Raw genomic sequence first — 21,678 nt, forward strand, 5'->3', positions numbered from 1 at the left:
TATGACTCTATAACTCTAACTCTATAACTCTATGACTCTGTAACTCTAACTCTATAACTCGATGACTCTATAACTCTAACTCTATAACTCTATGACTCTATAACTCTATAACTAACTCTATAACTCTATCACTAACTCTATAACTCTGTAACTCGGACTTCCCACTCTGCCCGGAGCAGGTGAGTAAACATTTCCGAGCACACCCCTGAGTGGGGTCCTGGGTGAGTGGGTTGTGGGGGTCTCTGCAGTTAACCATTGGTGTAACTTGCTTCTCTGGATTCCATTTTCTGAAGTTAGGAAATGAAGACTCAATGAACTCAATGGTCTCTTCTGTTTAAATAAACTCAGTTACATAGAAGCAGAACCGCCAGACATGAAACAAAAGCCCAAAGTGACAGATTTTGAAATAAAACCGATGAGAGGATGTGGTTTTCCATTTGTAAAGTGAGCTCCTTAGAGCTCCTTGGTTGTTGATTTTTCCTCCCCTCTCTTGTTTTTTTCCATGCCTTTCTTTCATTCCTGCCAACTTCCTGAATCATCCATTCCTAGATCAAACTTCTACACTGCCACCTTCTTGCTGTGTGACCTTGGGCCAGTTGCTTAACCTCTCTGTGCCCCAGCCTCCTCAGCAGACTGGAAACAAAGCTAACACTGTATCAAAGGGTGTGTAGCTAGGGCTCAGGCTAGATGCCTGCTAGCCATAATCACTGTTGCTGTTATTGTTACCTTTCCTACTAGACAGCCCTCAAACATACCTGCAATTCTGGACTGGAAAACGCCACACGATGATAATGGGGGATCATTTTCAAAGTCTTTGATCCCACGACTCCGTCTGGGCAGACTGCAAGGGAAATTCAAGTCTGGCCTGTAGTATTTCCCTGAAGTATAAATAAGCATCAGACGTTCAGTTTCATCAAGTTAGTACAGATTTGTTCCACAAAACTCCCAAGACCAAGACCCACTCTAACAGCAATGTTATTATTGAAATTATTGTCAACTGTGCTGTTTCTGAACATGCTCTGCAATGTGGCTTCAATTTGAGAAGAAAGTGCTGCTCGGCTGTGCACACAACATTTTCTCAAATGCAGAAAACTTAGGTTTCAGCCCCAGGAACTATGCAACCCTCTTTGTCCTCCCAAAATGCCCCACGAAGATTCACTCTTACATTTTCCTGATAAAGAACCTGATACAGTGTCTCTATGACTAGTTTAGTGTAACTCGGTAAGAATCTGAAGTTGGCATCAATGATCCACCCCCCTAGCTTTAAACGTGTCCTTCTTGATCAGGGGACAGAGTGCTCGAGCTGGCGATGCCTGTGTTGTGCATTCTTTAGTCAATTGCTTGAAGCCAGGCTGGAAGTCAGGTGGGCTCACTGGGACTCTCTCCCACCAGAGGCTGCCTGGTGCCAGGGTTCACGTGGAGTTTGACCTTGAGTTCTAAGATCTGACAGTCTGGTAGCAAATCCTGGCATCACCATCTCCTCACTGTGCAGCCAGAAACAAATGACTTCATCTCTCTCGTCAGTAAAAAACAGGGAAAGAGTAGTGATTGCGAGGAGTCAGTGAGGTAACGCCCATAGCCCAGCGTCCGACTCAAGAGGGAGTGGCCAACGAGTCAAGGGGCTGGTCTCAGGTCAGGATGACTGATTATACTCACACAGGACACCACGACACACTGCGCCCTCCAGTGCACTCTGGTTTGCCTTCACATTCTCCAAAGGGACCCCAAGCCTCCTGGCTATTAGGAGGTTCCAGCAGCCACACTGACCTTCCTGAGACCTGCTCTGCCATACATAGCAGGCCCTGCCCTTTGCACCCTGGAATATGCCAGGCCCCTTCATCCTGGCCCACAGCCTTGCACAAACCCAGAGTCGGGGGGCAGTGGGAGGCAGCTAGGGGTCAGTGGGGGGCAATTTTTCATGCTTGTGTTTTAGGTTCCATATAGGAGTTTTCTGAAGACTCCCTCCCTGGGATTTCCATGGGCAGAGAGTCTTGTTTGAACCCCGCATTTTAGAGGTGTTTATTCAATGCCAACATTAGTTGTTGGGAAAGGTAGTTTTAAAATCAGAGAGAAAGTCCGTCAATTTCATTGTATTCTCAAAGGCATCTGTGATCCCCCCCAAAATGTCAAGACACTCCATTTAGGTATTTTGCTGTCATTGCCACTTCAGCTGTGATCACTCTGGGGGCAGAGGGCAGAGCTCAGGAGAGGACAAGGATGTGGGGCAAGGTCAGGTCCCGATGGGAGCAGAGTCTGTGTGGAATATGGGGGTGAGGTGAGGGGCCCTGTGAGGATGTGAGTGCCTGGGCCAAAAGTGAGCCGAGCTGGGGAGAGGCCAGTAGAGCCCCCCAAATCTCTATTGTGTCCCCTGAGGTTGGTCACCTTGGGGGAGGATGTGGCTATACCTCCTTGTGATTTATTAAACCCTGCAATATACAAAATTCAGACAAACTAGATGTCATTCTTCACTTTGTCAAGGGCCTCTTTACCTTGGGAAAAGATCCACCAGGAGTTTCCTTTCAGATGGGGATTTCCAGTGCCTTTAAAATATTTTCCCTTATAAGTGACTTGATCTTTTGTCCAGGTGACCAAATATTTTTTCTTTTTCTATGAAGTTCAATAACTGTTTTTGGTGTTGATTGTTTTGTATTGGTTCTCCCCACCATGGACAAGGTGTGTCAGTTCAATCTATAGTTTCAGTAATTCAATAGCTAAAAAAAACTGTTTTATTGAAAGAAAGTTTCTTATATGTTTGTTATGCATCCTGATAGCCACCTGTTGTCTTATTGTTGCTTCTTTAAGCTCTTGTATCTTTACTTGATCTTGTTTTATAGAGGCGACCATATTATTAGCTCTGTGAGTTCTTGGAAATATGTTTGATCATGATGTAATCTGCTCAGAATGTTTTCTGATGTGTGATTGTCACCTGCCAATGGTTTTCCCTACTCATTTCCCACTTTCTTGGGTCTGCTGGGCTTCTGGAGGGAGATCCCAAAAGGGTTCAGCTAACCTAGCAACTGTGAATTGATTTTGTCACTATGTTCAATGCCTTAATTTATGTAATGGGTCATGGCTTAGAAATTGTGACACTACAGGCTCCCTATTAGGAGATGAGCATTGATGTGGACATTGATCATCAATACAGAGGTTGGCTTGTGGGTATATGTATTTATAAGCACTGTTCTTACTTCCTGGCATTCAGAGGAGAAAAGCTGAGGTGTGCAAGAGGCATGTTCAAGAATACGTCCATCTCTTAAGCAGCATAGCCAAAAATTACAGCAGTTAAGATTAGGTTGGAGAGATTCAGAGATGAGACTGAGAGGTATAGCGTGTGCCAGAAGTGGCATGGTCAGAGACCACAGGTCAGGGTGCATTCACTAACGAAATGACATACATGTGCTGCTGGGATGAAAAGACCTGTCCAAGCATTCACACTAGCGGAACTGCTTCCTATGGAGAACCATTCCTCCGTCATCCACAGAGAAGTTGATGGAAGATTCTTACAGAAAACACACACACTCAAATGCATACATGGAACACCCCTGGAGGAAGATGTAGCAGGCACGTTCTCCACGTATACCGTCTACACATGGTCATTCTACAGAACGGTGCCTCAGGGGATCTGGTGACATGTAAGGTCATTGAGAAGGAGATCTCATTGGTCAGATCTACAGTGTTTCTGTCCGTAGACCTGCCTGGGCATGACCTACCATCAGGAGTGGAGCATTGCTGCAGCCACGACTTCCCGAAGATCTGATCCACTCTCTCCCCATGGCGAACCACCAGCACACTCTTCCTTGCAACGGTGGCCTGGGGGGGTGGGGCAGGAAGCAAGGCACATGCAGTTTAACATCCAACTCACCAGACTTGCACCAACGGCAGCTCTCCCAGTCACCCAGCAACTGGCAGGGAATCTTTTCCTTCGTTAGTCAATAGCACAGCCCATTTTGCCCAAATCATTAGAATGAAAGAGGACATGACATTGGCAATCCCTTCAATTTCTTCCAATGTTTTATTTTCTGGGCATTCTAACATCAAGGAAATGAAAAGAGACAGGATTGGCCCCTACCATGACATCTGTTTTTCTACTTTTCTGTCTTTTCAAAGTCCTTATCATTCCCATTGAGACGTCTTAGGACATTATCCCTATCTATATTATAATATGTATTGTTATAGTATAGATTATCTATCTTTATATCTAATCTCCTCTCTTGCTGGCACACTTCTTCTGAGAAGCCCTCCAGAACTGCCCTGGTGTTGACATGTTGAGGGGCCGTCCTTTTATGGCTCCCAGGTATGAATTCTGCTTCTGAGCACCAAGGGGAGAAGCCCTCATCCATCCCCTTGCTGTTTTCCCATAGCTGGTCATTCTCTGTTTGGCTGAATGCTAGAGGAAAACAGTACTTTATAGTTTATTTACTTCTTCTTGGCATGAGACTGGCCTTGGCAGTGGCCAGCAGCTTTGAGCCAGGGACAGCAGCTCTCTGGCACCTTCCTCCCTGGCCTCAGGTAGCCCCAGGATGGCCTTGGAGACTCGCAGTCACAGGGCTCACGCTCGCCCTGTTTCTGGTGAGCCTGTGCTTTGGAGAAGTAGCCCAAAGGTTATGCTTGGGGCAGCGAGGCCGGCTATCCTTTGGGACGGGCCTCCTCTGTGTGGGATGGTGTTGTGGGGGGCTCTGTCCTCAGGGGGCTAGGCACCCTTCTCCCCATGCTGTGCAGGGCTGATCAAGTGGAGGGACTGGCCTTGAGAGGAGCCCACTGCAAATGAGATGAAGAGAGTGAATGAGAGCTGAGGATGCCCCCCCTGGGACCAGAGAGCAGAATGCTAGGGGCCAAGCCAGCTAGAGGCCACCAGGACAGCTGCGTGGCGCATAAGCCTTGCACCAGGACACTGGAGGGAGACACCAGGCTTGGCTGCTTCCCTGGAGGGCACTATTGTGCCAGCTGACATCGGCCCTTCACCTACATTCCCAGCCCCAGAGCCAGGCCCAGGCTATCCAGGGGGGTCCATTTCAGAGCAAGAGGTGGGGAACCCTGCAGCAACACAGGCCCAGTGGTGCTGCCCTCTGGCACCCAGGACTCATGCCTCAACCTCCCTGTGACATGGCACCACAGGAGGGCGCATGTCACATGCTGGGCCATGAAGCTGCAGTCCAAAGCATCCCTGCTTTAGGGAGCTGCAGGTCTCCCTGGGCCAAGGGATGAACATGGAAAGATGAGTCATCAACAGAGATGGTGGGGGCAGAGCGAACAGGGCCTGCCACGGGAGGTGGGCTTCAGGGCCTTCTGGGGACCAAATCCTGCCGGGAGCCGAGGCGACCAGGGATGGACAGGGTAGGGAGGACCCCTGGGCAGGAGGCAGCTCAGACAGGCGCTATCCCTGCCCTGCTCCCTCTTCGCCACACAGCTCTCTCTGGGCTAAAATGAGAGGGCGGCTCTTGTGTGTGTTTTCCTACGGAGCAGGGTAAGGAAGAGAGGTGAGGAGAGGTGAGCCTTGTCTGCATAAACCCTCATACACCAGCCCCAGCATCGCCCTGATTCCCTCCAAATCCTAGAGAGGAAAATGCAAATGCCTTTAACATCCAAACACCCTCGAGGAGGAAGGGACTCATTTTCCACCTGGCCAGTGCAGCTCATCATTCCTGTCTGGACTTGCTTCTGTGAACAGTGATCCAGTCTCAAGGGTCTGCACTAACTGGCCACTCGCTCTGGCAAGAGTGGTCCCCGGTGGTGTCCCTGCACCTTGGGAAGTGATTGGAAACTACTGGGAAGGAAGGGACACCAGAAAGTAGGGTGGGCCAATTTCACCTGCCTTGCAAGCGTTCTTGGGGTCAGCACCACGGGCAGCTCCTGCCAGATCCCATGGATCCCTTGTGAAGTCCACACTGGCCTGGACAATGCAGACTTTCCAGCTGCTGAAATCTATCAGGACCAGACAGTTCTTGGTGGCCCTGACTACATTTGGTAGGTGCATAAACTGTGGGATTGGTGAGCCGGTGAGAACGTTTGCAGTCGCCATGCAAACACTTTCTTAGGGTCACCGGGCTGAGTCTTCAAAAAGGATATACGGTAAGGCCAAGTGAATAGTATTGCTTTCCCTTATTGGAGAACTTCAGTTGTTTGTTTCAGGATAGAAACACGCATCTCCCAGGGAAGACCTTCAGGGGAAGGTTTGTCTTGCTGTCTTGCTCTCTTGCATGTGAAGTGTGATTATGCAGAGGTTGCCTACACTGACACCAAGAGGTAGCACCCACCGCCCCTATCCCAGAATGAATATTAAAACATCCTAGCCCATTCTCCTGTAGAGAGCTGATCTGCAAGTAGATTGCAAAGCACGCATGCACTTGGAACCTCATTCTGCCTAGTAACAAAGTCCCTGAAGTTTTCAACTTGTGGGCTGAAGTTTTGGATTTGGGGTATTTTCTTCCTGGAAGAGCTCAGAGCATTTTAAATGTTCTTCTATGGAGCTTTGCCACAGGAATATGATGATAAAGCAAAAGAAAGCCCGGTGGGGAGTGGAACGAACCAACCCCTGGGATCTGTGGAATGAGGCAGGGCTGCACCAATTCTCTAGACAGAAAGTGCTGCATTGGTGTCCTGGGGCTACCATAACAGGCTGGGTGGTGCAAAGCAACAGACATTTATTCTCTCACAGCTCTGGAGGCTGGAAGTCCAAAGTCAAGGTGTTGGCAGGGCCATGCTCCCTCTGAGGTTCTAGGGGGGGAATTTATTCTTTGCTTCTTCCAGCTCCTGGTGGCCCCAGGTGTTCTTTGGCTTGTGGCCACATTGATCCACTCTCTGCTTCTGTGGCTGCATGGCCTCCTCTGCTGCTGTATCAGATCCCCTCTGCTTTTCTCTTGTTAGCACACTCATGACGGGGTTTAGGGCCCTCCTGGGTAACCCAGGATCATTTCCCCATTTCAAGACCCTCCACTCAATCCCATCTGCAGAAACTCTCTTTCCTAATAAGGTCACATGCACAGGTTCCCGGGCTTAGCGAATCATCTCTGGGGCCATGATTCTACCAGACCTGTGGCCAGTTGTCTTTTCTTACTGTAGGGAAGGGGTGAAATCCCTATAGAGAAGACCATGTGAGGGGGGCCAGTTCACAGGCAGACGCATATTCTGTTTTCAGCCATTGAAAGCATGGTTTAGACACAGGCTGAGCTATGAGCGGAGACTTCCATTCCAGGCTCTCCCCCTACCCCATACCTGGGTACTTCTCCACAGTACCCAGGTATTGGGTCAAATGTTATTTTAGATGTCACTGTGAAGGTATTTTTTTAAAATGAGATTAACATTTAAGTCACTAGGCTGAGTCAAACAGAGACCACCCTCCAGATGATGGGGCTGTTGGACTCCATGGTGCTGGCTCAATCTTTTTAAATAGCTCAAAGTCCTTATTAAAAACATTTAAAGCTTTTTAAATCAGCTTTTTAAATCCCCAGGCCACAGCCCTGGGGAGTCTTGGCTCTCCCAAGTCTGGGCCTTTCTCACATGGTGAATGCTGATCGCCATTTCACATGGACCCAGCTTCAGAGACACATTCTTGATTTCTCAAGAAAAGACCTCCTCACCTAGCCACCAAGGCTGCAAAGACCTGCCAAGGCCGCTTAGCTTTGGGCTGATTTGCACCAGTTGCCACAGGCGCAAATGGTGACAGGGACGCTGTGTGTGGGTTGACTGTTTAGCTTCCACAGCAGAACTTTGCTCTCCCACAGTCCTGGAGGCTGGAGGTCAGAGATGACGGTGTTGCCAGGGCTGGTTCCTTTTGAGGACTCTCTCTGGGGCTTGCCGGTGGTTTCCCCTCCCTGTGTCCTCACAGGGCCATCCCTCTTGTGTGTCTGTTTCCTCATCTCCTCTTCTTATATGGGCAGAGCTCAGATTGGGTCAGATTGCATCACCTGTGTTGCCTCATTTAGCCTTAAATACCTCTTTAAAGGCCTTGTCTACAAGTACAATCACATTCAGTGGGACTGGGGGTTAGGACTTCGAGACAGGAATTTTGGAGGCACACAATTCAATCCGTAACAGAGGGTGAGCGTTGACCTTAGGGTGAGCCAGTGACAAGTCCCGGCAAGAGCCTTCCTTTGGTTGTTCTGGAGATTTATGGACCAAGCACCAGGCTGGGCGCTGGGGACTAGGGAATAAGCCAGGCTACTGTGACCCCACCCTCTGGGCACAATAGTTTCTCCGCACCAGGGGCCTGGTTGTGGTGGGCACTGGATGGCCCATCTCATATAATCCTCCCAACAATCTGATGGGAGGGTGGTTAGGAGTCTGTGTGCTCTCTGACAAGCTTCGTAGCCTCCATGAGCCCCAATTTTCAGATCTGTAAAATGGGTAGGGGGCAGGAATAGTGCCTCCTGTGTCGATTGGGGATAGCAGGGCACAGGTGGACGAATTTGGGAAGAACAAGGACAGAGAGGCATTTCCACTACTGTGGCAACCAGACAAAGGCCAGCAGCAGGTACAGCCCCTTCTTGAGGGCTCCTCTGTAAGGAGTGTGGAGCTTCAGATCACAGGACAGGGATCAGGGATGCGATGTCACTTGTTTGCCTTCAGGGAGGGGCTGCCTGCTCCTTGGTGTCCCTGCCTGGCAGCCTGCACTCCTGGATGTGTCCCATGAGGGTGGTTGGCTTGGGGTGCCCTGTTGTGCCCTGGACCCTGGCCTGAGTCTGCTGACCCCCAGGTTATAGAGAGTTTTGCCTCAAAAGATGAAGGGCCAAGGCACCGGGGCAGGTGACATCTTGGGGGCCCCTTGGCTCATGAATGAGGGAATGGGATGAGAACTGAGGATTCAGGGCAGTGCTGCGTCCCTGCCTCTTCCTTGCCCCGTGTGCTAGTGCCATGACTGAAGCTGCCTTGAGGAGCTCAAGGTGGGGCACTCTGCCATGGAGGGGTGGCTCCCTGTCTGCCCAGAGCAGACAGACCAGGGCAGGACCCCCTGGCACCTCAGCACCGGTGGGAGGCCCCCTTGCTGACCCACACCTGGGTCTGTGCTCTAGGGCAGCAGGGAGGATGTGTCTGTGGAACAAAAGCTACACTATGAAGCTGCGTCCACCGTGAAGTTAATACAAAGTGTGGTTTTGCTTAGTTTACTTAAAAGAAAAAAGGGAATGTTCTATTACCTGCAAGGCCTGTAAGCTGCTAAGACTCCTTGCGGTGTGTGGAAGAAATTCCCCGCTGCACCTGCTGCTGGCTTCACCATCCTTTCTGGAGTTCAGGTCCGTGGCTAGACTGAAGGTGTACATCCTGCGGGGGAAGGAAAGCACGGCTTGAACAGAGGTGAGACCATGTTGTTGCCATGGAGACCCAGCAGCTGGTCATGTATGTACTTGAGAATGTCCGGGACAACCTCAGCAGAAAGGTTGCCATGAACACAGAATGAAGTAGCGTGTGCAAAGTGCTCAGGACTCAGGAAGTGTGGATGATGTGGTTGTTTCATTACAATGATCACCGTCTATGATGGATAATTTTACATGTCAACGTGGCTAGGCCACAGTACCCAGGTATTGGGTCAAATGTTATTTTAGATGTCACCGTGAAGGTATTTTTTCAGAATAAGATTAACATTTAAGCCACTAGGCTGAGTAAAGCAGAGACCACCCTCCAGATGATGGGGCTGTTGGACTCCATGGTGCTGGCTCAATCTTTTTAAATAGCTGAAAGTCCTTATTAAAAACATTTAAGCCTTTTTAAATCAGAAAATGGTCCTTGAATGTCTCGACGCATCACTGTGGGTGGGTCTCATCCAACCAGTTGAAGGCCTTAAGAGAAAGCGAACTGGGGTCCCATGAGGAAGGGGAAATCCTGCCTCCAGAAAACCTTTGGACTTGAGCTGTAACCTCAACACTTCCCAGGGTCTCCCATCTGCCAGCCTGCCCTGCAAATTGTGGACTTGCCAGGCTCACAGTCTTGAACCAATTCCTTCAACTAGATCTCTCTCTCTCTATTTCTCTCTCTATCACTCTCTGTCTCTCTGTCTTTGTCTCTGTCTCTGGGGAATCCTGACTAATACACCATCCCCTTTGATCCACTCTGGGAAGAACTGACACACCGCCACAGTTTACTGTTCTCAGCCATGCACAGGCGTGTTTCTATTTATCCAGCCCATTTGCAAATGTTTGCATTTCTCCCATACAGGTCTCAAGTCCCCACATTCTCATAAAACCAGCAGTAGCTCCCACGCCTCCACTGAGACCCGCCCAGAGCCAGGAAGGGCATCTTTTCTTCTGCATCTCAGCACCTGCGTTGCACCCGATCTTCTCACACCATTGCCTGCCCTGTCTCCACCTATAAACTGTGGCAGGTCCAGGCCAATTTACTCTGCATCTTCTCAAGCTGTCAGATGCCAGTAGATAGGAAACCACACTTGAGTTGATCCTAAGTAGACCAAGAATATAGATAGTCTCATTGGAACAATCGACAGTTTCCTCTTCAAATTAACATGCTCAGAGCGAGGCACAATTCATAGCCCCACGTTAGCACAGGAAATGTTGGTTGGTTTCCCCTTCCTGAGGGCAAGGTGAGGGCACCCACACCCTCCCTGCGGCTCGCTCTGCAGACAGTAAGGCTTTGCTATCAACTGATGACATCTGTGAGGTTTACAGAGAGAAACGGAGTGCATTTCGCTAGTCTTTCAAATGAAATACGATCAAGATTACACTGTGAACATGGGTGATGGAAGGAGAAAGAAAAGAGCTTAGCATTTTCACATTTCCATTTTTCTCTTTAACTTAAGAGAGCCTCTTGACGGTAACTTACACCATGAAACAGACGTGTTTGAATTCTCCCTGGTTCTTAAAAGGACATAGCTGCCACTGGGGGTTGCATCACTACGTCCCTGTGTTCATTTCCTGGGGCGGCCATAACAAAGTCCCACAGCTGAGCGGCTTCAACGACAGCCACAGATGCCCTCGCAGTCCTGGAGGCTGCGAGTCTGAGGTCAAGCCATCGTTGAGGCTGGTGTCTCTTGAGGCCTCTCTCCTTGGCTTGTAGACAGGTACCTTCTCCTTGTGTCCTCACAGGCTGTCCCTCTGTGTGTGTCTGTGTCCTCATTTCTTCTTATAAGGACACAAGATATATTGGATCAGGGCCCACTCTAATGCCCTCATTTGAACGTAGTCACCTCTTTAAAGACCCTGTCTCCAAATAAGGTCACATTCTGAGGTGTTAGGGGTCAGGACCTCCACATATGGATGTTGGCAGGATGCAATTTAGCCCTTAATTGTACCTTTCTTATGTCTGAGATATTTGCTGTAAACTTGCTCTGAGGTTTTTGAAGTGATCTGCTGTGTCTGTCTTCAGTGTTGGGAATGTCCTCATCTTGACTGGGGGATGGCACTTATTCTCCCGAGCCCTCACACTCAAGCCCCCCTGTTCTTTGTCCCACAGGGGCGCTCCCTCTGCTCTCCTGTACAGAGGATTGGAAGCTGCTGTGGTTTGTGAATATGGTCCTCCATCACCAGTCTCTCCAGGCCATCTCTGATCTTCAAAGCAGTGGACAAACATCACAGTGTGATTTTGTGGTAGATAAGTCCAAAGAATCCCTGCACTGTCCGGCATGGAGGCTGAGGCTGGGGTCGTTATGGTGGTGATGGGTGACTGATGTGTTAATTGACAAGTACTACACGTCAGAGCTGCAGACTCGTACCTGGAAAGGTGCTCTCTGTGGCGGGCAGGGGGATTCCCGCTGGTGCGCCTGCAGGTCTGTTTCCAGGCACTCTAACGCCAGCGGTTCTGCTGCTTGGATCGCACAAGTGTGAGTCCTGACCAGGGCTCGTAGGAAGTAATTATTCAACATCTGCACAGCTATCTGTCAGTCCATGGGTCAGTTGGCCTCTGGACAGTGCCGTCTGACCCCATTTTCCACTAATGAATACGTCAGTGATGTGTGGAGACATTCAAGGATCATTTTCTGATTTTGAAAGCTTTAGATGTTTAATAAGGACTTTTAGCAGTTTGAAAAGATTTAGCCAGCACAGCGGAGTCCAGCAGCTCCCATCATCTGCCTCAGTGGCTCATAAGCACAGATCACAGCTTGTCAGGGTGTCTTGCTGCTCCCCCAGCCACAATGAGGGTGCTTCCAAAGCAGGACCAATCAGACAACCCACAGCACCTAGCCCAGTGCTTATTTCTCTTTCCTTTCATTGCAATTTTCGTTAATACTGATTAATTCCCAAGAGAAAGTTCCTCTGGAAAGAATAGTCCCAGAAATGTCAGGCATAAAAGCTGGAATGGTTATGTTGATGGCAGGTGTCTAATGTATTAACTGTGAAGTGAAACGTATCATAGCCGCTGACTCATCTTCTGCAGTCTTTGTGGTTCCTCTGTGACAGTGAAACTCTCCCTTACTGGGCAGACAGCGAAGGACATGCTGAATGATTCAGGGCCACAGGGGAGCCCCGACCCTCCTGAAATTGAGATGGTTAGTTAGGGTATAGCCAGCATCTCCTCTCTATTCCTTAAACTGTTGATTGGATCAGGTGATGAACTGAGCTTGCAAGAGAGCAAGAGATTCCTTGATTGTGCAACGTCACCCGGCCTCCTGGGCCCAAGCCTTCTCAGCTCTCAAGCAGGGGAGTTGCCTTCGGTTATCTCTACAATCCCTTGTGGCACCCACATCCTGTGATTTTGATGTGGCCCCTGGACCCACGGACATGTCTATGTCAGCAAATTGTGTTTCTCCTGAACCGCTGGTCTGCACGCGTCTGGGATGGCCATGACTGTTGGTTGAACGTGTGTCCGTTTTCTCATTGGATGTGGGAAAGCTCGGAGCTGGGAGCTCACAGTGCACGCCATGGTGTGGACAAACCTCAGCCCTGGCTTTGTCTAGCTTTTCCACCTTTACTCTCCCTTTGACCCAGCTTTCTTATATTCTCTTCTTGAAATTTAAAATGGATTAATTTATGTTTTGAGTAAGTAATGCATTTATATGCTTCATACATTTAAACATTATGAAATGGTCGTGTTTGAAAAGACTCCCTCCCATTTCTGTTCCATTCTCCTGGCTCCCACTCCCAACACCCACCGGTAACCATGGTTAGAAGTTTCTAGACATTCTCCCTTCCAGGGAACCTTTAGGCATACACATGTACAGAAATACATATTGTGCACATGTATTTACAGACAGTTATGTGTTTCTCTCCCCTTCCTCCACAAGTATATCATGCCATACACATCGTTCTGCAACTTATTTTTTTCATTTATCAGTAAATCTTGCATATTTTTTCAAATCAATATATAAAATTTTCCCTTTTAATTATTTTAAAGCTGCAAATATTTTATTGTATGGATGTGTCATAATTTAATTTATGGACTTATTTTTAAATTTTAATGATCTCTTCTATAGGCAGTTGAGGTCATAGTTGAAAGCCCAAGCATGGGATTAGGTATAAGACTGGAATCCGGCTTCCTCTGCTCACTTGCTGTGTGAACATAAGCAAGTGAGTCGATCTCTTTGTGTCTCAGTTTCATCAACTATAAAATGGAGCAATAAAAGTGCCTATCCCGGGGGGTATTGGAGAAGTAAATCAGTTAATAAGGGAAATGCATGGCACAGTGCCAGGCACAGGGGGTGATGTTAGTGCGCAAAGCTATAGGACATCTCTTAAGCTGCCTTAAAATAGAGTTAAGTGGATTAGGAGTCAACACACCAATAAAGACATGTGACTACGGCTGCATTTTTCATCCCATATTTGCATTTTGTGGTCCTAAGTTCTTATTCATTTAGGGTAAGAAGTTAAATGGCCTCAAGAGAAGATGATATGGAATGTCATGTATGCACAGCTGTGGAGCTTTGGCTGGAATCTGCTCTCTTTGAGTGTCAAGTGGCTATTATGTCTAGTGGGGGAGCCCAGGGACATAGGTGCTGTCCCTGGCTCGTTATACAAATCTCAGTGTATGAATAATTAGCAAAAAGAAATATAATACCTAAAGAAATCAGCCATAGTCACCAAATCTCCTTTCATAAATATTTCAGACAATACTTCCATTATTTTTACTACTATTTCTTGCAAATTCTAATCATTTCACCACGAGCTTCTATCAGGTACTATTAAACCATCTTTTCTTTTCTTATTTGGGGGATTTGGATAAAAATGACCAATATGCAATCATTTATTTCAGCTCTTCAAAATCTATTCTTTCTTAATTTACTCAAAATGCTAGTCTTATTAGATATCCATATAGCCTCTGACAATTTTTAAGTAGCTTTTAATGACTACTCAAAGAAAATGTCACAATTTTCATAGTTTTGCCTTGTGTATGAACCTCATTAGGAAGGGTGCCGAAAATAATTCCCTGGATGTATAGATGCTGGAAATAGATGTCCACAGCAAATGTCCAGCACAGATCTGAAAATCTGTAGATTCAGTAGATGCTGATACATCTGTGTTCAACTTAATGATTTATTTGTCAGGGTGGTGGTGGGGAACCCTAGAGAAGCTGTGGAGCATTTTAGGAGAGAATTAAACAAATGAGTGAAATATAAAATGGTTTTAAGGCCTCCTGCCTGGAGACAGAGGGATGGCCATGATGGTGCTTTTCCAGGCTCTCTTCCCCAGCCACACAGCTCTGAGGGTGCCAGGAAGCTCAGAACCACAACATAGGGTTTTTCTGTGTATTTCTGCCCTTCTCCTCCCACTTTCATCATTCAGTTGTTCCAACCATCAGTCTTGACACCTGCGAGAGCTCCACCCCAACATGCACACCCATGAGGCTGAGCAGCTTTTCTCTTTTTTCACCATGTGTACTCTGACCTCTGCCTGCTCTCTCCACTCTCCTAACTGGAACCTGGGAGAAGAGAGTGAAAAAGCTCACGAGAGCCACCTTAACACTTTGCAATGGCTTTATGGTGTGGCAACTTGGCCAGACTAAACGACAGTTCCTAGACTTCCTTTCTAGCACATGTCTGATCAGGGTGGGCTACAAGAGGCATTCTCATGAGAGCTGGAGGATGGAAGGGAAGCAGTAGTCATCCTAAACATCACACACAGCCTTCCCAGCTATCCCATCAAATGTTAGTCTAGGTGCTGCTGGAAGGAGATTTTACAAATGTGACTAGAACCCCTAATCAGTTGAACTTAAATTAATCAAAGCAAGGTTATTCTGAGCAGGCCTGACTTATGCAGTTGGAAGGCATTTTTTAAAAACTCAGGCTTTCCTCACACTCAGAGACTTCAATAGCAGCTGTGTCTGTGACTGCTTTCCCATCACCCGGGTGGTCCTTCCAACTGCCACATGTGGACAACAGGCTTCAGCTTGCCCATGGGTTTTCAGCCTGAGTAGGATCCTCCCTTCCTGCCTCTCTACCCTTGCTTAGCTAGCCCCAGTAATTCCATAAGGCAATTCATTGTAGTAAATCAATATAGATGTGTGTATACATATATACCTTTCCATATATATATGTGTGTGATACATGTGTATATAATATAAAATATTATGTATGTACAGTCAGCCCTTTGTATCTGGAGGTTCTGCATTTGTGGATTCAACCAACTGCAGGCCAAAAATATTCAAAAAATTAATCGATAAAAAATAGCAATACAATTAAAAAAATACAAACAAAAAACAATACTGTATAACAACTATTTGCATAGTATTTATATTGTATTACATATCACAAGTAATCTAGAGATGATTTAAAGGATACAGGGTGAGGTGCATAAGTTGCATGTAAATACTACAGCATTTTATATCGGGGACTTGAGAATATGAGGATTTGCGTATCTCTGGGGGTCCTGGAACCACTCCCTTGCAGATTGCAAGGGACAACTGTACATATATTTATATGTATTATATATTGTATGAAAGTGGCTGGTTCTGCATCTCTGGTTAAACTTTTACTAAATTTGGTATCAGGAATGGGGTGCTGTTCTAACAAACAGGGGATGCTCTTCAACTTCAGATGGGGTTACGTTCCAACAAACCCATCATAAATTGAAAATGCGTTTAATGCACAGCTTAACCTACTGAACATCACAGCTTGGCCTAGCTTACCTTAAACACGCTCAGAACACTTACAGTAGCCTATGATAGGGCGGAATAATCTAACACAAAGCCAATTTTATAATCAAGTGTTGAGTATCTCATGTAATTTGTTAAATGTTGGACTGAAAGTGTAGCACAGAATGACTGTATGGGCACTTGAAGCACAGTTTCTATTGAACTCATATCACTTTCGTACCATTATGAAATCCTAAGCCGAACCATTGTAAGTTGGAAAACTTCTGAACTTAAAATGTGGAAACAACTTTGGGACTTGGCAGTGAGTAGAGGCTAACAGACTTTTGAGTAGCACGGCAGAGAAAGCCCAAATCACCATGAACAGATTGCTAGTGGAAATAGGGATGCTAAAGGTGAATCCTCCGGGGAGAACTCAGAAAGGAATGCGACATGTATTCCAGGAAATCGGAGCAAGGAGGATCCTTCCCATGTGTGCCAGAGAGTTTAATGAAATTGTCCATGGAGAGCAGGACTTGTAAGTGATGATGTTGGTCACATAGCTAAGGCTGTTTCCAAACAAAGTGTTAAGTGTATCACCTGGTTTCTTCATGTCATTTATAGTGAAGCAGGAGAGGAAAGAGATAAATTGAGGGAAGAACATTGAACAAAAAAGAACCAGTATCTGATGATTCTGAAAATCCTTAGCCTCACCAGATGATGCTAAAGGTGCTAAAATTAAGAGATTCTTCAGCTGATGAAGAAGCAACTCACCAGGAGCCCTACAGCTTCAAGGAAATCACTTCCACCAGCAACTGTGTGTGCTCAGGCCAGGGCGCAAAGCCTCAGCGGGGAGCCCAGCCCTGGCAGGCACCTTGATTACAGCCTTGAGACCCCGAGCTGAGGACCCAGTGAAGCTGGACTCTGACTCTCAACCCATAAATACAATAAGATAATAATTGCACTTTGTTTTAGTGGTAATTTATTACACAGTCGTAGAAAACTAATAATATGCCCTAGGACTTTACAGTTCATACATGGAGCAGAAGAATAAATAAATCCAAGCTCAGGACCTCTGAGTATAATTTATTATGTTTGTGATAAGGAAGTAGTATTTTGCAATAATTTGGGGATTACCATCTCAAATTACTCTAATGCAGAGTAACTCATTCTTTTTTGAATGTTATCGTCAGAAAACCATGGATGAACCAAGATGTTTACTATATATCTGCAGGAATAATTTTGCCAGCATAGAGAATGCAACTTTACCAATAATGGAATGGCCTAGAAGCACACTATTTGCAGGTGGGCACTCTCACACAGTAACTCAGAGAGAGATGACAGGGCTGCAGCCAGAGGAACACTCACCTGTGCTTAACCCACGTGTCAGACTCGCTGGCTCGATCCGTGTAGTTTTCTGGCAGGAAGCCCTGGCAGCCCGTCCGCTGTGAGATCCCAATCACCCAGCCCTCGCTGGCTTCGTCCTGCTGCGTGGGGTCCACAAAGATGTAGTCACCAGGACTTAGTGTCAGCTCATCCACGTTCTGGGGTTTGTACTGGAATAGGGCTCTCAGGGTCTAGAAAAGAGGCAAGGGGTTTCACGTCTCAAGCAAAGATTTACATTGGAAAATGGCAGCAATAGGAGGCCTATCACCTGCCACCTCCTGCTTTCTGCCCCTCCAATGTGTTCTGTGTCTCCAAGACACCGTCCAAAGCTTTGTCTGGCAACATATAGCATAGAATATAACAAAACTCAGCATAGAATTATTTGGATAGATTTAGAAATACATTTTGGGGCCAGGAGCAGTGGCTCACGCCTGTAATCCCAGCACTTTGGAAGGCCGAGGTGGGTGGCTCACAGGGTCAGGAGTTTGAGACCAGCCTGGCCAATATGGTGAAACCCCGTCTCTACAAAAAATACAAAAATTAGCCGGGCATGGTGGCGGTTGCCTGTAGTCCCAGCTACTTGGGAAGCTGAGGCAGGAGAATCACTTGAACCCAGGAGGCGGAGGTTGCAGTGAGCCCAGATCGCTCCACTGCACTTCACCCTGGGCGACAGGGTGAGACTCCCTCTCAAAAAAAAAAAAAAAAAAAAGAAATACATTTTGGGATCTATCCATCATCCATCCATCTAGGTACTTTTTTGTCTACAAAAGATCTGAAGGCATAAGCAGACTTTCACATCCGCCTTCCTCGGTGTGAGGTTATTGACACCTTCTCATATGATACAGAACATGGTGGATTCATTCACACACGCTCTCTGGGTCTGAAAGGAGCATCGCACACTTCGTTTCTAAACCCATCAATTCATGGGCAGGAAGTCCCAGAATGAGGTTTCACTCAAATCATTCTTTAAAGTGAATTGTGCTCACTTTGGCAGCACATATAACTAAAATTGGAACAATATAGAGAAGATTAGCATAGGCCCTAGATTTAAAAAATAAATAAATAAAAAAGAATTAATAAGCAAAACATGTATTCATAGATCTTTACAATATCCTTTCCTTTCTTTTTTTTTTTTTTTTTTTTGCCAGTCTCACTCTGTTGCCCAGGCTGGAGTGCAATGGCACGATCTCCACTCACTGCAACCTCCACCTCCCAGGTTCAAGTGATTCTCCTGCCTCAGCCTCCCGAGTAGCTGGGATTACAGGTTCGTGCCATCATGTCCGGCTAATTTTTTGTATTTTTAGTAGAGACAGGGTTTTGCCCTGTTGCCCAGGCTGGTCTCGAACACCTGACCTCAAGTGATCCACCTGCCTCGGCCTCCCAAAGTGCTGGGATTATAGGTGTGAGCCACCTCATTCGGCTTCCTTTTCTAATATTGGAAATGCCTCTATTTTGTTTTAAAATGTCTGTGCATCGCTAACTCACGTGTAAAAGAATGCTGGTTGTAAATTGCCCAAGAAAGAGAATGGCTTTAGAGAAGCAATAGACATTTTCCTTGCTACTAACATGTCTCCCTTGGAGGGCTCCAGGGGGTACGTGCTGTCAGGTGAGTGGCTGTTCATTCATCTGCTTCTTTTTTTGAGACATCTTGCTCTGTAGCCCAGGCTGGAGTGCAGTGATGCTGTTTCGGCTCACTGCAAGCTCCGCCTCCTGGGTTCACGCCATTCTCCTGCCTCAGCTTCCTGAGTAGCTGGGACTACAGGTGCCCGCCACTGTGCCTGGCTAATTTTTTGTATTTTTAGTAGAGATGGGGTTTCACCATGTTAGCCAGGATGGTCTCGATCTCCTGACCTCATGATCCACCCGCCTCGGCCTCCCAAAGTGCTGGGATTACAGGCGTGAGCCACCGCGCCCGGCCCATTCATCTGCTTCTTATGAGCCCCTGCTCGGCTCTCTCACCTGGTAGTGCACAAAGCGCATGTCCCGGGAGTAGAGTGCTGCGGTCCACTGGCAGCTGTGGCCCAGGGGGATGGCTCTGGCCAGCTGCTCCAGCGCCCTCTGGTGGTGGGGGTAGAACTTGTGGGCCAAGGTCAGATGCAGCTGCTTGGTGCAAGGCTTCACAGAGCAGTCTGTGAAATCAGGGAAACACAGAGGGTGCCAGGGCACCGTTACCTAAATGCTTCCTTCCTCCGACCTCCATGCTTCCTCAACAAGGCAAGGGCTCTCAGAACTCAGAGCTCGTTTGGCCCGCTCAGAACTCACATCATAAAGGAGATGGCTGGATCCCTGCAGATTTTTCCAGGAAGTAGAAAAGAGGAGGATATGGAGATGTGGGTTCAGGGTCTTGGGGGCCTATCAGTTTGCAGGCTAGCTGCCCGAATGCACGATTCAGATGCACAGAGTAAACAGCTGCTCCATTCCCCGGGGGGTGCACGTTACCCAGTGGCCTGGACTTGCAGGCCCGAGCTCCAGTTCAATGGCTTTTTGTTTAACTGTAGAGTTTCAAGAAGAAAACTCTTTAGGAAACAAAACTATAAAACACACAGTGTCTTTAAGGTTCACCTTGTTTTGGTGAAGCAGGAAGTCCTGGGAGTGGCTGAGCCTCAGGTCTTTTTGGGTGTCCTCTGCCCCTGTGGCTCTAGCCCTCCCTGGTCCTGCAAGGGGCTTTCGGGTCAGTGAGCAGAGCAGCTGGCATCACTGAAGCAGCCAGGATCTGATTTCAGTTGAGCCACAAAGTATTTTATGTCCTAGGGAGGCGGTCTGTGTCTTGATGGGAAAAACACAAACTTTGGTGTTGGATAGACCTAGTTTTAGGCTGCACTGTGTCCCCTTTTGCAGGGTGACCTTGACCGAGCCTCTGGGCCTGGCCCAATTTCTGCTTCAGCAGCATTTGCTGGAGGATGGCAGCACCTGCTCGCCAAGGCTGCAGTGGGAAATCAGCCTCCTAACCTAAAGTTTCCTGCTAGAGACGCTGTGTTGATGCACAGAGGTCCCCTGCCCCCACTCCACGGCAAGGCACTTACAAACAGGATCTGCTCACCCCCTAAAAAAGGCCAAGGGTGATGCAAACCTTTCCCTGGAGCCCCGAAGTTGGGGCCCACTGCTGTCTCCCACGTGAGAGGTGAGCCTTTAGAGGCAAATGGGAAGCTCCCACGGTCTCTAGGAAAGCCGGGGCACTGAGGCTGCACAGCCCAGAGCGGCGTGAGAGTGTAGGTGGTGGGGAAATTCCTTTTCTGACTTTTGTTTTTAGCAGTCGGGGAGGACCGCCTTGCCATGTGAGTGACTGTGGCCTGGGAAAGACCCACTGCAGGTTGCTGACGTCAGAGTGAGTCACACCGACTTCTGAACGGGCCCTTGCGTTTCCTTCTCTCTGCAGACCTGTGCCTATGGGCACGTTTCACTGGGGAGGGCCAACGCGGTCAGGGGGCCTCATGCATTTGCCCCAAGAGGGACCTCGGCCACTTCAGAGCAGTGACTGGTCACTCATCACTGAGAGAGGCCCCTCCACCCCTCGGTGTCAGGCTGAGAGCATGGGCCATGGAAGGGCAGGACACAGCCTGCTCAGGGTCGGGGTGTGGATGTGAGGTCAATGCTGGCTCCCACAGGAAGTGGCGCTGCCCAGCATGAACCCAGGCAGCATGGAGCAGGACAGAGCTGGGTTCAGGTCCGAGTTCCACAAGCCTGGTTAGGGGACTAGATTGGTTTCAAACAACAGAAATTTATTCTCTCCCATTTCTGGAGACTAGAGGTTCAAAATCAAGGTGTTGGCAGGGCTGCACTCTCCCTGGGAGTGAGTTGACTAATCCACAAAGACCGGGGGCGACTTTCTAATTATCCAGCAGATTCGATCTCCAGACTCACAAGCTGCCATCCAAGTGGAAGCCCAGGATTCACGGATGGATTTACAGGCCGGGATCTGTGTTTCATACACGTCTGAGCACAGAGACAGACACACTCCCAGAGAGAGAAAGTGGAGAGCCCTCCCACCAAGGCACTGCAGCCTCCTCAGATTTTAGAGTCGGCAAATCACGGCAATACCGAGTGCCTTCTGTGTCCTGGGAACTACGGCGGGATGGGCCACAGACTCAGGCAACATTGTTCTTGAAGACTGAGAGCCCTCATTGTTTTGTAGAGAAAGAAAAAGAGACAGAGAGAGTGGACGTGACTTGGTTAAGGCCACGCCACTCATCAGGAACACAGAAAAAAATCACATCTTCTGACGTCAAGTCCACAATCCTTTCCACTAAACGCCAGTGGTAGCCTTGGTCTCCAGACCAGGGCTGGTGTTTGGAGAGAAGGGAATTTGATGATTCTCAATATGAGTCTAAATAATCTTTCCCCAGAGAG

At 47.9% G+C, this 21,678-nt stretch overlaps 1 protein-coding gene across 3 annotated transcripts in view; it reads right to left on the reverse strand.

Annotated features, from left to right (window-relative positions):
* The window catches only part of UBASH3A (ubiquitin associated and SH3 domain containing A), a 39,339-nt gene that overhangs the window by 7,914 nt on the left and 9,747 nt on the right, over positions 1 to 21,678 (reverse strand). For all 3 annotated transcript variants that reach the window (XM_032175220.2, XM_032175221.2, XM_032175219.2), the window contains 5 exons: positions 19,291 to 19,460; positions 17,314 to 17,522; positions 9,132 to 9,255; positions 3,711 to 3,810; positions 756 to 878 (listed from right to left, as the gene is read on the reverse strand). In XM_032175220.2, the coding sequence (XP_032031111.1) occupies positions 756 to 878; positions 3,711 to 3,810; positions 9,132 to 9,255; positions 17,314 to 17,522; positions 19,291 to 19,460 (726 nt within the window). The remainder of the gene's footprint in view (positions 1 to 755; positions 879 to 3,710; positions 3,811 to 9,131; positions 9,256 to 17,313; positions 17,523 to 19,290; positions 19,461 to 21,678) is intronic.

The sequence above is a fragment of the Hylobates moloch genome, unplaced genomic scaffold, assembly GCF_009828535.3.
Source record: "Hylobates moloch isolate HMO894 unplaced genomic scaffold, HMol_V3 SCAFFOLD_14, whole genome shotgun sequence".
NCBI lineage: Eukaryota > Metazoa > Chordata > Mammalia > Primates > Hylobatidae > Hylobates > Hylobates moloch.